The sequence below is a fragment of the Bos indicus x Bos taurus genome, chromosome 9, assembly GCF_003369695.1.
Source record: "Bos indicus x Bos taurus breed Angus x Brahman F1 hybrid chromosome 9, Bos_hybrid_MaternalHap_v2.0, whole genome shotgun sequence".
Taxonomy (NCBI): domain Eukaryota; kingdom Metazoa; phylum Chordata; class Mammalia; order Artiodactyla; family Bovidae; genus Bos; species Bos indicus x Bos taurus.
The window spans coordinates 27948849-27963931 of NC_040084.1; the positions used below are offsets into that span (position 1 = coordinate 27948849).

Sequence of the window (15083 nt, forward strand, 5' to 3'; positions counted from 1 at the left end):
TTGGTATTTCTACTCTTGAATCTTCATATAAGGATTAATTCAATAATTAGTAATATCTCTCAAGTTTTAAAAATTAAGTTCATATTTAACTTTAATTCATCAAAAATCCATTTTAATATGATATAAAATTCTAAGTTAATTTTTTTGCTTTTGTTTTAAAGTGGATCATGTCTAGGATATTTAGGCTAGATTTCAGCTGATTTTTGTATCTACAATACACATAGACTACTGAGCAATTTTATTTTGTACAGCATTCTATTTAGCTAGAATTTACAATGCTTAGAAATCAGATCAGTTGAAACATGCTTCATTCTTATCTATTCTAAACTCACATTTGGATATTTGAACTAAATAGTTGTTCTTTTATTAAGGTTTACTTTGTGATAATATCCATGAATTTCAGTACAGTCATCTTCTCTGTTCTAGAAACAGGTGTCCATTTCCTACCAGCTATTGACTTACACAGTTATTGGCATCAGATTCTGTGTACTCCGACTAAAGGAAATAATCTTATATTTCTTGTGATTTTTCAATCTTTACAATGGCCAGATACTTTTCATTAAAATTAATTGAGAATTTGTTGCCACTAAATCATACATTTGAAGGAAACTTACCCAAATTGAGATGCTGAAACAGAACCGTTGTGTCTTTTTATTTACTGTATACCAATTAAAGGCATTTGCTTTTTATGAGACAGTTATTATGCTGTAGCCCAATAACCTTGAATGTTATTCCTCCTTCAGCTAATATTTTCTAAACTGTTACCCATAACCCCAAGTGGTAGTAGAGATGACCATGGGGCAGGCTTAGGGGTGGAAAGGCTGAAACCCTGGAGGTGAAGGCGCCTGCTCTCTCGGCAACTCCATAGCTGCTACGATCTCATGGACTTTCTTCTCTAAGCTTTCTATGAGGCTTGTATCATCTCTCAAAAATTCTGGGGAAACCGTTCATAGACTGTATTTTAAGAGGATTATTTAAATATATGTTTTAAGCACATCATTTTCCTTTTATAATACAAGTAAAACTGATGGATATTAATATTCCTAGGATATAGTTAGAAAAATGAAAATAATTAGGGCTCCAGTTTTTTACCCTAATAATTTGACTCTTTCCTTAACCTGGATGTTTTAATTAAAATCTACTATTTTATCTTTAATTTTCTTTAATTTCTTTAACTCTCCTTATTAATCTTTAATAAATAGTATAAACATGTTGAAAAATGTATAGTGATTTGGATAACTATTAAACTGCACTGTTTAATACATTTGAAATATAGGAATAACCTTCACATGCTGTTGTACTTCTCTGAACTCATTTACTTAAGCCATTAAGAGACACAAGAGTTTACTAGTCTATGTAAAGAAAATAGAAATCAATACAATAAATTCATATTGTCATACTACTTTATTTTTTTTTAATGTGGACCATTTTTAAACTCTTTATTGAATTTGTTACAATATTGCTTCTATTTGATGTTTTGACTTTTTGACCATGTGACATGTGGGATTTTCACTCCCTGACCAGAGATTGAACCCTCGCCCCCTGCATTGGAAGGCAAAGTCTTAACCACTGGACTGCCAGGGAAGTCAAGTCCTAAGACACACTATTCTTAATCAAAGCTCTAATATTGATTTAATTATTTCTTTTAATTGTAAAGACAGAGCTTCCTCCTGATAAGATGATACATCTTTCCACAAATTCTTATAAAATTATTTTTTCTGTTTGTCTCTCCTGGAGACAATTCCAAAATACCGTTTAGAATGGTAACTTTAAACAGAAGGATGAGACTAGCTTTCAAATGCTTTCTAAGTCTTAATGCCAAGTCTTTGAAATTAACTTTTTTTATAGTTTTTATTAAATTGGTGATTTTTAAAAAATTCCTAGATTAGGTTCATTAATGTCATCAAACTAGCCTATGATTTTGGTGGCTGTAAAAATGAGGTAAAGAAAAAGCTTAGTCTTGAAATCTATTAAAAGTGTGTACTAATATAAAATTTTCTGCTTAAGCAACTCACAAGGAAAAAATTCAGAAAAAAGAAAAACCAGAAACAAAGACAGTGGCAAAAGGTAAGTTATACTTTCTGTTTTAAAAGCAATATATTTGGGGTAGCAGCTGGATGATTGTAAGCATTTAGCATTTCCTTTACAAAAAATTTGACTTTATATTTGAAATGATATATGTAAAAGAATAATAAAAGTGAATACTTAAAATAATAGAGCATTTCAAATATGAGAAGAAATTGAAGAGCTTTCCTGTCTGTGGCAGGCAGAATTTTGGCCCCCATGGCCTTCACCCCTTGGTGTCTTCCCCTTGACTGTGTTACATTATATGGCAAAAAGCAGTCTGCAAAAATAGTTCAGATAGGTCTAAAATATGGGGGTTTTCCTGAATTATCCAGATGAGCTCAGTGTAATCCCCATGAACCTTAAAAAACATAGAGAAGTGACAGAAAAGAAAGATTTTGACATGTGAAAAGGACTCGCCCCCATTACTAGCTTGAAAATTGAGGGAGGCACACGGAAAGTATAAGAAGGGAATGCATCCTGCCAACATGTTGAAGAAGTGTGGAAGCCAGCCCTTCTTCAGAACATGTAGCAACATGTAGCCCAGTTGACAAGCTGATTTTAGCATTGTGGACCCTAAGCTGAAAACTTGTTTGAGCGACATTGTAACAAGACTTTTGAACTATGGAAACCAGGAGATAATAGATTCTGGTTGTTGGGTTAAGTAGCTAAATTTGTAGCAGTTCCTAGAACAATGGCAAACTAGTACAAACATACCTGATTTACAGTTTAATCAGTATTACACCTTGAGTTTAATTTTAGAACACTGACATTAAGGATTTCTTTTTTCAAGAAGGATAATGCATCATCTTGATCAATATTTTAAGCCAGTAAGGGCCTAAACTGTCTTGATAATATACCAAAGAAAAAAGCAGTTAGAATATAAATGTAATGTTATAAACTTTGGAAGACTATATTAACTAGTTTTTATTCTAAATTTGTCAATTGTTTGATGTTAGAAAAATATAGATTCTGTATATTCAATATTATCTACTAAATTATAGATTATCTACAAAACATAGTTTCTAACTATTCAGTCCTATCTACTAAATTCAATTTTCTTTCTCATATTTTATTTATATATATATTAAAGTATAGTTGATTTACAATATTGTGTTAGTTTCAGATACATACCAAAGCAATTTGGTTATGTGTATATGAATATTTTTCAAATTCTTTTCCATCATAGTTTATTATAAGATATTGAATATAGTTTCCTGTGCTATACTGTAAATCCTTGTCAATTATCTAGTTTTTACATAGGGATATGTAATATGTTTAATATCTATTAAACAATACTCCTAATTTATCCCTCCCTACCTTCTCCTTTAGAAACCATAAGTTTGTTTTCTGTATCTGTGAGTCTGTTCTGTTTTGTAAACGAGTTCCTTTGTATTATTTTTTAGATTCCTTATATAAATGGTATCATATGTGTGTCTTTTTGTAATTTTATTTTTAATACATTTGTATTTGTATTGAAATATAATTGATTTACAACAGTAAATTGATTTACAACATATTATAATTTACAATATTATATTGTATTCAGGTATACAACATAATGATTCAAAATTTTCAAAGATTATATTCCATTTAAAGTTACTATAAAATATTGTCTGTATTCCCCTGTTGTACCATATAGCCATGTAGCTTATTTATTTTATATTCACCTAGTCAGCTCTTAATTTCTTCTGGTGTGTTTTTCATTTCAGTTATTGTATTCTTTAGTTCTGTCTGTTTCTTTTTTATATTTTGTAGTTTCTTGTTGAAATTATCATGGTTTGTCTATTTTTTTCACTAATTCAATTAGCATTCTTATTACTAGTGCTTTGAACTCTTTATCTGATACCATTTATCTCTGTTTCTTGTTGTTTTTTCAGAGTTTTTTGTTGTTGTTCTTTCACTTAAAACAAATTCCTCCATCTTCTCATTTTTCTTAACTCTCTGTATGATATTATGTGATGCAGTAGCCTACCCCAGTCTTGAAGGCTGTCCTTGTGTGGGAGTGCCTCTGTGGTCTGCGTGTGCCAAGTGGCTTTGGTGGGAGGGGTGGATCTGATGTGAGCATGAGTCTCATTCTCCCATGGGGTTGTGGCTGCTCTCACCATGGTAGGATGTGGGATTGGACATGGAGGGTCTAGGCCCAGAGCCAGGTGTAAGCATGGGCTTCTCTGTTCTGAGGCTCATAGCACCCTGTTGAGGACTGGATCCGGTCCCAAGTTGCTGTAGGAGAAGCCCTGATAATCGAAACGGAGCTGGTTCTGTTCCCGCTAAGTGTGTGCTCTCCTGACTCTGGGCATTGGCACCTTCAGCGTACAGTAGAGCAGTGTTAGAGCAAGAGGAGCTGGAGCGTGTGCTCAGTGTGGTTCAGGGTGCAGGCTGGGGTGGTCCCAGCACTGGCCGAATTCTGGTCCACTTCCTATCTGCTATAAGTGCCAGGAATGACTGCCATCACCCCATTCAGATGAGCCAGCTCTGTCCTTTACAACTATGCGTTCTCCTCAGCTGTGGCGGCCTTTGCCCTGGTGTGGAGCTGCACCACAGAACAAGCGTGGCTGGAGGGGTGTTTGGCTCAGGCTGGGGCACGAGTGCGGTGGTCACTAGAAACTGTCTAGAAGCAAAGGCAGTTCAATTTTTTTCCTCTGCCTTGTTTCAGGAAAAAGTGAGCATGTGTGTGTTCTTCCCCAGCATAGTCTATGTTCCTCCAGCCCTGCTGTCGGTCCCACTGGTTTTCAAATCAGCTAAGGAGACTCATACTCTTGATGTTAGACCCAGGACTGGGGTGGCCTATATGTCTTTTGAACTGCTCACTTCCCAGAAGGGAATCTCCAAGCCTGTGTAATCCTGTTCCTCTTCTGTATCCTCTCATAAAGGTGCAGGTCCAACCTAATTGCTTCTCTTCCCTCCCTACCTGGTTTTGTGTGTATTTTTTACAGAGCTTTGGTTATAAAAAGAGTCTTTTGCCAATGTTCAGTTTGTTTTCAGTGAGCATTGCTCCACATATATATGTATTTTTGATGTGTTCGTGGGGGCAGGTGAGTTCTGTGTCCTCCTACTTAGCCATTTTATCTTATCTGTCCTTTTATTTTAAAATATAGGTTTTATGTGATCAATATATTTTGGAAATTTCAATCTAGTATTTTCAAGAGACTAAACATGTAGATAAAAATTGGAATCTATTTTCAAAATTTAGTGTTTACCTATAAAATGTAAAATAATTAGATATTTGAGGACGATGTCTTTTTTACTAAATTTTTCCATGAGATAACAAAACATCATTTTTTGAAGATAACATGGATGAATTGAAACTTTAAGATAGTAAGGATGTTAGAGACTATCCCAATTAATTACCTAACTTAACAGATGAAGAAATTTACCTCTGGGAAGAGAAAACAATTTGGCCAGATTGAAAACTAGTATGTAATTGAACTAAGACCAAACCCCAAGTGAACCGAATATAAATCAAGTATTCTTTCCAAAGCTAATTAAATAAAGTTCTTCAAGCATCAATTATTTCTTCAACAAATATTTATTTAATACTGTACTAATTATTTCTTGCTGTATAAAAATTACCACACAGACAATCTGGACATGGTTTAGCTCAGTCTTTTACTTTACAGTGTCTCACAAGACTGTGATCAATGTGTTAGACAGGGCTGTAGTCCCATCTGAAGGCTCAGCTGGGGAAGAATTATTTCCAAGTTCATTTAAATGACTGTTGGCAAGATTCAATTCCTCAAGGCCTATTGAACTGAGAGAGTCTCAGGGGGAGGAGGTGGCTATTGGCAGGAGCCATCCTCAGTTCTTGCCACATGAGTCTCACCAATATTGCTGGAGTCATCAAATTCAGCAAGAGAAAGAGTCAGCTAGTAAGACAGAAATAGCAATCTTATGTAAACTAACCATGGAAACCACATACTATTGGTCTGCATCAAATTCCTAGGCCAGTCCATATTCAAAGGATGAAGATTATACAAGTAGGCAAGTAGGAGTCTTTGGGAGCCATGGTAAGTCAACCTGGCCTACCAAAAATCAAAAATACTTAATAAGAATATAAGTAACTGAGATAAAGTTAAAAGTTGGCATTTCCTTAATGAACGAGAGTTGATATAGGTTATTTCCTAACTCCAAAAAGGTATAGTTTGTTAGCATGTTTATTGCATAATATGATTTCCCTTCTTTGATTAAGATATTTTGATTCTGGTACAGATTGCTAATGGGTATTCCAAAATTGGATCAAATATGCTGATGTCATTCTTTCGTTTAGGCTATTTGGTTTTCCATTTGACAAAAGTAATAAATTAAATGTCTTCCCAAATTGAGCTGGGTGATTTGAACATGACAATACTTTTTGCTTCATTGTTCCTTAATTAACTACTAAATGCAGTTGTCAATTAAATTATTTTTGAGAAAGATCAGGAAAAGTATTTTGGCACAAAATTTAAGAATACCTATCTAATTTGATAAAAATAAATATAAATTGGGTGTTGATTTACTTTTATGGCATTTTCCACATTATATCCACATCACTGTTGCATTCTCATCCATTTTTTATTTTTAATGTGAGGAAACATTACCTGTTTGAAAGATGAAGATCACTAAAAATGTCTAAAAGAGAAAATTTTGTTATTTTTATACTTTAAAAACCACAGATAAATGAATTTGTTTTAGGTGTAGTCTTGTGTGTAAGAAAATGACCTGTGTTCATTTGTAAATTGTAATGGCACTAAAAGTAAATCTTAATTTCATATGTCTAATTTCATAGTACAAAGCTAAAGTTAAATCAGCTGCTACCTACAAGAAGTGATCAGGTGTCATTTAAGGTAACCACGATAATAATTTCACACATATAAAAGTACAAACAAAAAGCTAGTTGGCAGATTTTCCAGGTTGTGGTCAAGTCCATTTCTAAACACATATTTACATATGTAATCTATCTGTCTCTATGTTATGTACATGATCTAAAGATAATTTACTGTTTTCTAAAACGAAATTGTTCATTTATAACATTTATTCTTCATTTTCTCTGAAAGAAGTACTGTGCTAGACCTTATGTTGCTACAAAATGAATAGTATATATATAATTCCTATTCTCAAATTTCTCTCAGTCTGGTAGGGAAGACAGATATGTGAAAGCCATCTGTAATACAAGATAAATCGTAGGGTATAGCATGTGTGTTTAAACAAAAGTTGAGACAAATCTAAGCACTGGTGAGTAAATGATTAGTTCCAAGGGCAGAGTCATTTGTTGCATATGAATTGAGCACAAAGGGATTTATATATGTGTAAGATATGGAACATACATATGATATAGCCTGGCAATATTTGACATGTAGAGAATACATGAGATAATTTTTAAAAAACAAAGTAGTCTGTTGGAGAAAGGAATTTTTGGGAAAATGCTATGAGAGGAGAGATAATAAAGCTAGATATCAAAGGGTTTTTTGAAGCTAGATATCACAGGGTTTTTTGGTTTTGTTTCCTTTTTTTTTTTTTTTTTTAATTGGGTGTCACAGGCTTTTACTTGACATTCCTCAGATAGGAATCTGCTGATCTTCAGAGCTCTGGCAACTGGCTTTGAACCCAGGCCATGATAAGCTCTCTGGAAGTGTTTGTTAGATCATATGTGAATTCTATGACTTAGAGGTGTTGTTGGCCCTCTCAAAGGAACTTCTTCTCCAGGCAGAAACTGATAAATATTTTGGTGTGGGGTCCTGAAACAATGTTGACTGAAAGTCGTCTGGACAGAGGTGTTGGTTTCAGTCATAGCAATGTATGTGTCTGCTGTAGGAAGCAGCAGAAAGCAGTAAAGGAGACTTTGAGGTTTAAAGGGAATAGAAGAAAATCCCCAGTTGATTGAAGTCACAAAAGCCACCAAGATGTTGGAAGTTTGTGGAGTAAGTGGGTGATTCTTTTATGAGAGTTTTATGGTCAGTAGCTTTGGGAAACAGTGGATAGCATAATCTACCTCCCTGAAGACTCTTAATACACATTAGCTTTGAGAAATTCCATAGAAAAGAAATGAGTTTAGCTTAATGTTTCCCAATTTATTTGATCATAGAAATATCCCTCTACCCCTAACACAACATCAATATCTCCCTGCAAAGTTCTGAGGAAACTTTGGGAAGTGGTAGCCCATTCAATTAAATGTAGAACTGCAGGTTATTTTGGTTTCATGAGCATTATCATGTTTATCCTTCTCCTTGCAGGACTTCATAATATTATCTTGTCTTAGTCTCAAATTATTCTTTACTGCACAAAGTCAAGAAACTTGATTATAATATTTTCATCAAATTCTGCAACATGAATGACAATAAAGTCTACCTATTACATAGGCAAATGACAGAGTCCAGCACTATAGTAGACTTACTATGAAGTCAAGGATTATGTGTGATCCCGTAGAGTAAATGTCCTATATGCAGCATCTATTATAAACATTTTACACAAATGTACTATACTATTGTTGCTTTAAAAAAAAAATTTGAAACATTCACAGACTCATTTATTCACAGTCCCAGTCCTCTTCCTCCAAATACATGTACTAATATAAAATTAAGAATATGAACATATAGAATATAAATAAAAATTCATATGTATTCTAATTTATAGCCCTTTCTGTTTACTAGGAGAACCTGCCTGCCAATTCAGGACACATAAGACATGTAGGTTTGATTACTGGGTTGGGATGATCCCTGGAGGAGGAAATGGCAACCCACTCCAGTATTCTTGCCTGGAGAATCCCATGGGCAAAGGAGCCTGGTGGGCTACAGTCCTTAGCATTGCACAGAGTCGGACACAACTGAAGCGACTTAGCACACACACAAAGGCTTTAAAAGACAATTGAATTATTATTTTTGACACAGGAGCCGACATCTTAATTTCTACTCTCTTTCCATTACTTTAAAGTCAAACCATTAAAGACTGAATGTCTCTTGAGTTATCTTTTAATGGGTTTTATTCTTTTGTTTCTAATATTCATTACCAGTACAAATCATTTTACATTTACATTCACAGTAGTTATCTTTAAAAACTATTGTGTTGAAAATTTAGTTTCTTGAATAACTTTGAAGATATTTCATTTGTAGAACAAAATGACCATATCCATTTAAAAGGTCTCTTTCATTGGGCTTTTTGGTACAGACATGGGTTTTCACTGAGCATGTCTATATATAACTGCCCTGCAGAATCCAAATGCCTCCCTTTTGATATACTCAGTTCCTGACTACCTAAAAAATAATGTTTTTGTGTACAAATTAAGAAAATGCCCAACTTTCAAGTTAACATTTTTTCAGTACTCTAACATGCCACTTCATAAGCTGTATAAAAGTCAAATAATAGTCACAATTTATGTCAGTGACACAGTTTTTTAATTTGTTTTTCTTTTCTCTTTCTTTTAAAATTGTTCTTAATAGCTAATGAAAGATAAAATGCTGCATTGGTTTAAAAATATGTTTATATATATTTTTTTACTTATATAATTAAACTTTTATTTAACTCCATACAGAAGAGAAGAAAGCTAAGACTAGAGAAAAGATTGAAGAAAAGATTAAAAAGGAAGTGAAAGGTGTGAAACAGGAGAAGGTGAAGCAAACAGCTACTAAAGTAAAAGAAGTACAGAAAACCTCACCCAAACCTAAAAAGGACGAGAAAGATGCTGCAGCCGTGTCCAAGCATGAACAGAAAGGTAAACATTCAGAGGAAGCGGCCAGAGGTTCTAAGAGAGTGTGGGGCAAGAAACAGATGCAGTGAAATTAAAACCTGAAAAAGATGAAGATCAGCCTTGAGAAGGGAGTAAAAGATGTGTATAAGTGAATATACCTGAAAGGAAATACAATAATTGGGAAATTAAATTTTATTTATAGAAACACTAAACTGTGTTCACATATTTAAAGATGCGTGTTGAAGCACTTTTAAAAGAGAATTTGAGTTAGTATCTGAAATTATTTAAAGGACACATACTCTCTGTCCTTTGTGTACTCTTTGAAGAACAACCATCCAGGAAAATGACAGCAATTTCATTAAAAGGTATATCCTCAAATCATATAGAATAAGTATCAGAAAGAGTATCCATACATTCCTGTAGCTCTGCAAGAGCACATAATTCAGAAGATACATTGAATTATTAAATCCATTTTGTACAATGACTAAATTTATGACCTTAGAAAACTTTGTATCTTACATATAGTGCTGCTTTTCAGTAAGACTGATGTCAAACTTACATCCATACTTCACAGAAATAGAGCAATTAAATGAAGGTAGAATGTAAATGACATTCTTTAAAGAAAGGTGTTTGTAAACATAAAAGGGTGGAGTTTTAAGAGGTTTGCTGAGGACTTTATTGTCAAACATCTCTAGCCCTTGTTGAATCTTTCCTTGCCTAAATCCATTCCTGGTTGCAAGCTGGTACACAGTCTGAGCTTCCCCACACAGATTGTGGGATCTTCTCTGTGCAGACTATTCCTATCAATGTTTTTTAAACATTAAAATGTTTTCCTTATTCTGATAGCTTTAATAATTTTAGTTGAGGGCTAAAGTTAAGGACTTGCTTCTATAAGATTTGCATTTAAAAAGTTAAAAATGTCATTACTGAGTACGCTATTTGGACAATGAAACTGAAAATAAGTTTTCCTACTATAAGGTACAAGATATGGAATTTGAGAACCATACATAAAGGTGAAATTATATGGTATTTGTCTTTGTAATCTACTCTCATATTTTATCTTTGAATCACTTTTTTCCCTGAATGCAAAAGTAATATTTGGAAATGTTTGTTTATATGAAGGAAAAGGTATATTTTTTGAAAATATATTTTGAAAAGGAAAAAAAAAAAGGAAAAGTGTTTTGTTTTGTTTTTTTAGTAAATAACCAATTTTTGTATTTAAGTAATTTTATTTCAAAGTAATATTTAAAGAGGCTTCCCTGATAGCTCAGTTGATAAAGAATCTGCCTGCAATGCAGGCGACCCCAGTTCAGTTCCTGGTTCAGGAAGATTCACTGGAGAAGGGATAGGCTACCCACTCCAGTATTCTTGGGCTTCCCTTGTGGCTCAGCTGGTAAAGGATCCACCTAGAATGCAGGAGACATGAGTGAAATTATATCTTTGAAGCCCAAAGCCTTTCTTCAATTTTAAAGATGATTATATTGCCTTGAATCAATTAAAAAATTAATTATCATCTCTAGCAAAGCTGTATGTTTTTTATGCAATATTTTGGGTAGAAAAACATAGTAAATAAAGAAAAAATATTTTGAATGGACTATTTTATTGTGATAGACAGGAAAATTAATCTTCTGATTCACTAATATACTTATTTAAAATTATTATAAAAATCCTAAAATACTTTGCATTGTAGATTGTCTTTTCAAAAAGAAAATAATCACAAAAACAAAAGAATCACATGAAACTGATTAAATGTACCAAGCATATTTTTATTTTTTTCCCATAAATACAGCATGTAAAAATTCATTCCATTTATATATGGGAGTACCAAAATACTCATCTAGCAACTAAGAATACAAATACACTTTTCAATGTTCATTTTTAGTATCTTACTTATTTAGGGTACATATTCTATTGATGGGGACTCATCACTAAAGTATTTCCAAATGATATCTATTTTCTAGGTCACATATATTGTATTTTATTCCTTACAGTAACCAGAATTATTGAAGATAGCATTATATTACCTTTCCATTTTCAATCTACTAATTTCATTTTCACATAAAAGAACTATTTATCTATTAAAAGAATGTTCAACTATCACTTAAGACTTAGAAATAAAAGCACAAATGTGATTTTATCAGCTAAACAAATGCCTTTGCTAAATTCAGGCTCTCTATTGAGAAGAGCTGCCATCTCAATTAGATAAATGTATTATTAGGTAAATAATGGAAATTTTACCTGTAAAAGCTTATCAGATATATAAATATATCATTTAAGAAATTATGTTATGATTTAAGAGCATTTGTTTTTAAAATAATTGCATTATAGTTTTAACTCAACCATGATAAAGACATAGTGTTTTCTAAATTATCTACTTGTGAGGTGGCTTTGATTTTGAGACATGTATTGATTTTGATTCAGTAAAATAGTTATTTCTCATTTAGGCAAAGGATTGGTTATTTGCTTAGCTTGAGTTAGACCTAATGAATTTGATTCATACTTGCATATAGATCTCTAATAGTGCTTTTTAAATAAATAGGTTCTCTAGGTCTTTTATTCACTAGACACAGATTTTTATGTGTAGCAAATTATTTAATTATATAGTATACATGCATATATATTCATACATGGTTCTAAAGCATCAGGAATAAGATTTATATATATATATATATATATATATATATATATATATAGGTACATGCCTATTCTAAACTTAAAACACACTCTTGCTGCTGAGTCACGTCAGTCGTGTCCGACTCTGTGGGACCCCATAGACGGCAGCCCACCAGACTCCCCCGTCCCTGGGATTCTCCAGGCAAGAACACTGGAGTGGGTTGCCATTTCCTTCTCCAATACATGAAAGTGAAAAGTGCAAGTGAAGTCGCTCAGTTTTGTCCGACCCTCAGCGACCCCATGGACTGCAGCCTTCCAGGCTCCTGCATCCATGGGATTTTCCAGGCAAGAGTACTGGAGTGGGGTGCCATTGCCTTCTCCGAAACACACTCTTATGCACTACATAATCTGTTTTTTATGGACCAATCTGTTTTAATACGTAGGATAAGAAGGGTCAGCGTGCTCAAGCATTGCTCTCTGATTTTCTCATAGGCTATGGCAAATTTGTGGGGTAGGAAAAATCAAACCTCCCCACTGCTATGCTCTCTCTCTCTTTTCTTCCTTCTTCTTACTTTTTTAAACAACTATTCATGGCAGGCAGAGAAATTGTAGCTAATGTGAATCTGCCGTAGAGCACCAGACCACATATGTCCCACTCTCATTAGAGATTTTCTAAAATGTCTTTTCTGTTAACATTCTGCACCCTGAATGCATTTTCTCTCAGCTGCTACTCCACAGGGAACAACCAACAAGGCAGCCGCTGAATGACATCTATCACTGCTCCCTGAGGATCGGGAAGGGGAGAGATGGACAGCATGTGGTATTCCTAGAAAGATGTTCATTTGGAGAAAAAAAAAAACTAAGAAGGGATGAGGAGATATAAAATTACCTTATGTGAATGACTGTCACATAACAATGAAAGAATAGTAGAACAGTTCAGATTTTCTTTAGGAAAAAAAATGACCTGTTTTAACATTTGAGTTGGATTTAAAGAAGCATTTCTATAAAATGAAGTTTCCAAATTCAGGATGGCCTGGATTCGCTTTATCCTCAGACAGGTGAAGCAAACACACTGGGGACTGCCCGACATATACCTGTCTAGAATTCTTACACGCTGTTAAGGTCAGCACACAGGACAGGTGGAAGGGAGCATCTTAATTTAAAATATTTAAAATGTCTTAACTTTGGGAATTCCCGCACAGGTTCTTTCCCTAGTGGGGGCACTAAAACCCTGCATGCCACAAAATGTGGCCAAAAAAAATTCTTAACTTTAAATATTGTAAAAATACTTTCATCTTCTTATTGATATGCTGATGCCATTAAAATGCAACATCACAGCATCAGTTAAATATAATAGAAACCTCCTGTGTGGTATAACCAAAATAATTTTCTAGATTAAAAAAATTAACCTTCTTGAGTTCATAAGAGATTTTCTTTTTCAAATTGGAAGCATGTAGAACTACTGGTGCATTAATTAAATAAAATGCTTTTGGATCCAGAAAATAGTGGCATAAGAAATACAAACATTTTACTTAGGTAATAATATGACATATAGCTTCATTACTCTGTCAGCATTCAGTTAAAGAAGACTCTCTGAAGCATGAAGATTTTAGTTAATTCAATAAACTAGTCCACCTGTTATGTATACAAAACAGCCTATCACAGCTTGGGGCCGAGCACCATATTTCATTTGGGGGGTGTCCAAACCCTTCAAATTGCAAGAAGTCTCTGCATTCTAAACTTCCAAGATACATACTTTCTCCATTGTTGTTGCTGAGGGCTTTAGAGACACTAGAAATGATTGTCAAAAAAGACATTTTTAATGATTTTAAATTAGTTATTCCAAAAATGTGGTCTAATCTGATTCCTGTGGGAAGTTGGTTAAAAATACATATTCCTAGGGTCCAGACCCCATCGAATTGTAGGGTTTTTGTTTTTTGGGTTTTTTTTTTTCCTTGGCCTGACTGTGCCAAGAAATCTGCATTTTAACAAAGTCCTCATCTTTTTGTACTTAAATTGCCCATAGAGAACAACTTCTTGAGATGTAGACAGGACACATTTAAAATGATCAGTCACATTAACTACTGAAAGAGGAAAGCCTGCCAATTTTAGGAACTCCTCACTTCCCAACCTCAAGCTTGCAATTTAAGGGAAATGCACTTTTCATCTTAGAGTCAAATGGCTCACTCTACAATTTCACTAAGGAAAAGGGTTATAGCCAGAAAAGGGAAAATACCCTCTACCTTAATCTTCTCTGCTGTATCATAGGATTACCTGGTCCGGGGATGAGAATCCCCTGTTATTACTGTCAGTACATCCAAGAACAAATAGATTCTTGGACTGATCTGAGAGCTAGCTCCCTGCCACTACCCACCTCACTGGTGATTGTTGATTGATTTCAACAGTCAAAATCCATGCAAATTTTTGAAACTTTATGAGTTCTGGCCTACTCATTTAGGTACTAATGAAAAGAATTATATTTTTGCATCTTCTGCAGTAGGTGCATTTATTTTTTTTCAAATACCTAGCAGAGTCTCATAATAAAATGGATTACTCTAAAAATACTGTAAAACTCTAAAAACAATGAGTTTTACAAAAATCCTTTTGTGGGGTATTTATATAGTAATGTTTCATTATTTCATAGGTCTGATATATCAATACGTAATTTAAAGCACCTAAGGGTATGTCATGTTGTATAAATTTAATAAACTCTCTTGATACTAAAGCTGCCTTTGGATTTATTGAA

General features: G+C 33.7%; 1 protein-coding gene across 1 annotated transcript in view; it reads left to right on the forward strand.

The window, feature by feature from the left end:
- Nucleotides 1–15083, forward strand: part of LOC113898890 (triadin-like) — a 159542-nt gene that overhangs the window by 12260 nt on the left and 132199 nt on the right. Inside the window, exons 2-4 of the mRNA XM_027552193.1 lie at nucleotides 2008–2067; nucleotides 4377–4652; nucleotides 9569–9748. Coding sequence (XP_027407994.1) covers nucleotides 2008–2067; nucleotides 4377–4652; nucleotides 9569–9748 — 516 coding nt within the window. The remainder of the gene's footprint in view (nucleotides 1–2007; nucleotides 2068–4376; nucleotides 4653–9568; nucleotides 9749–15083) is intronic.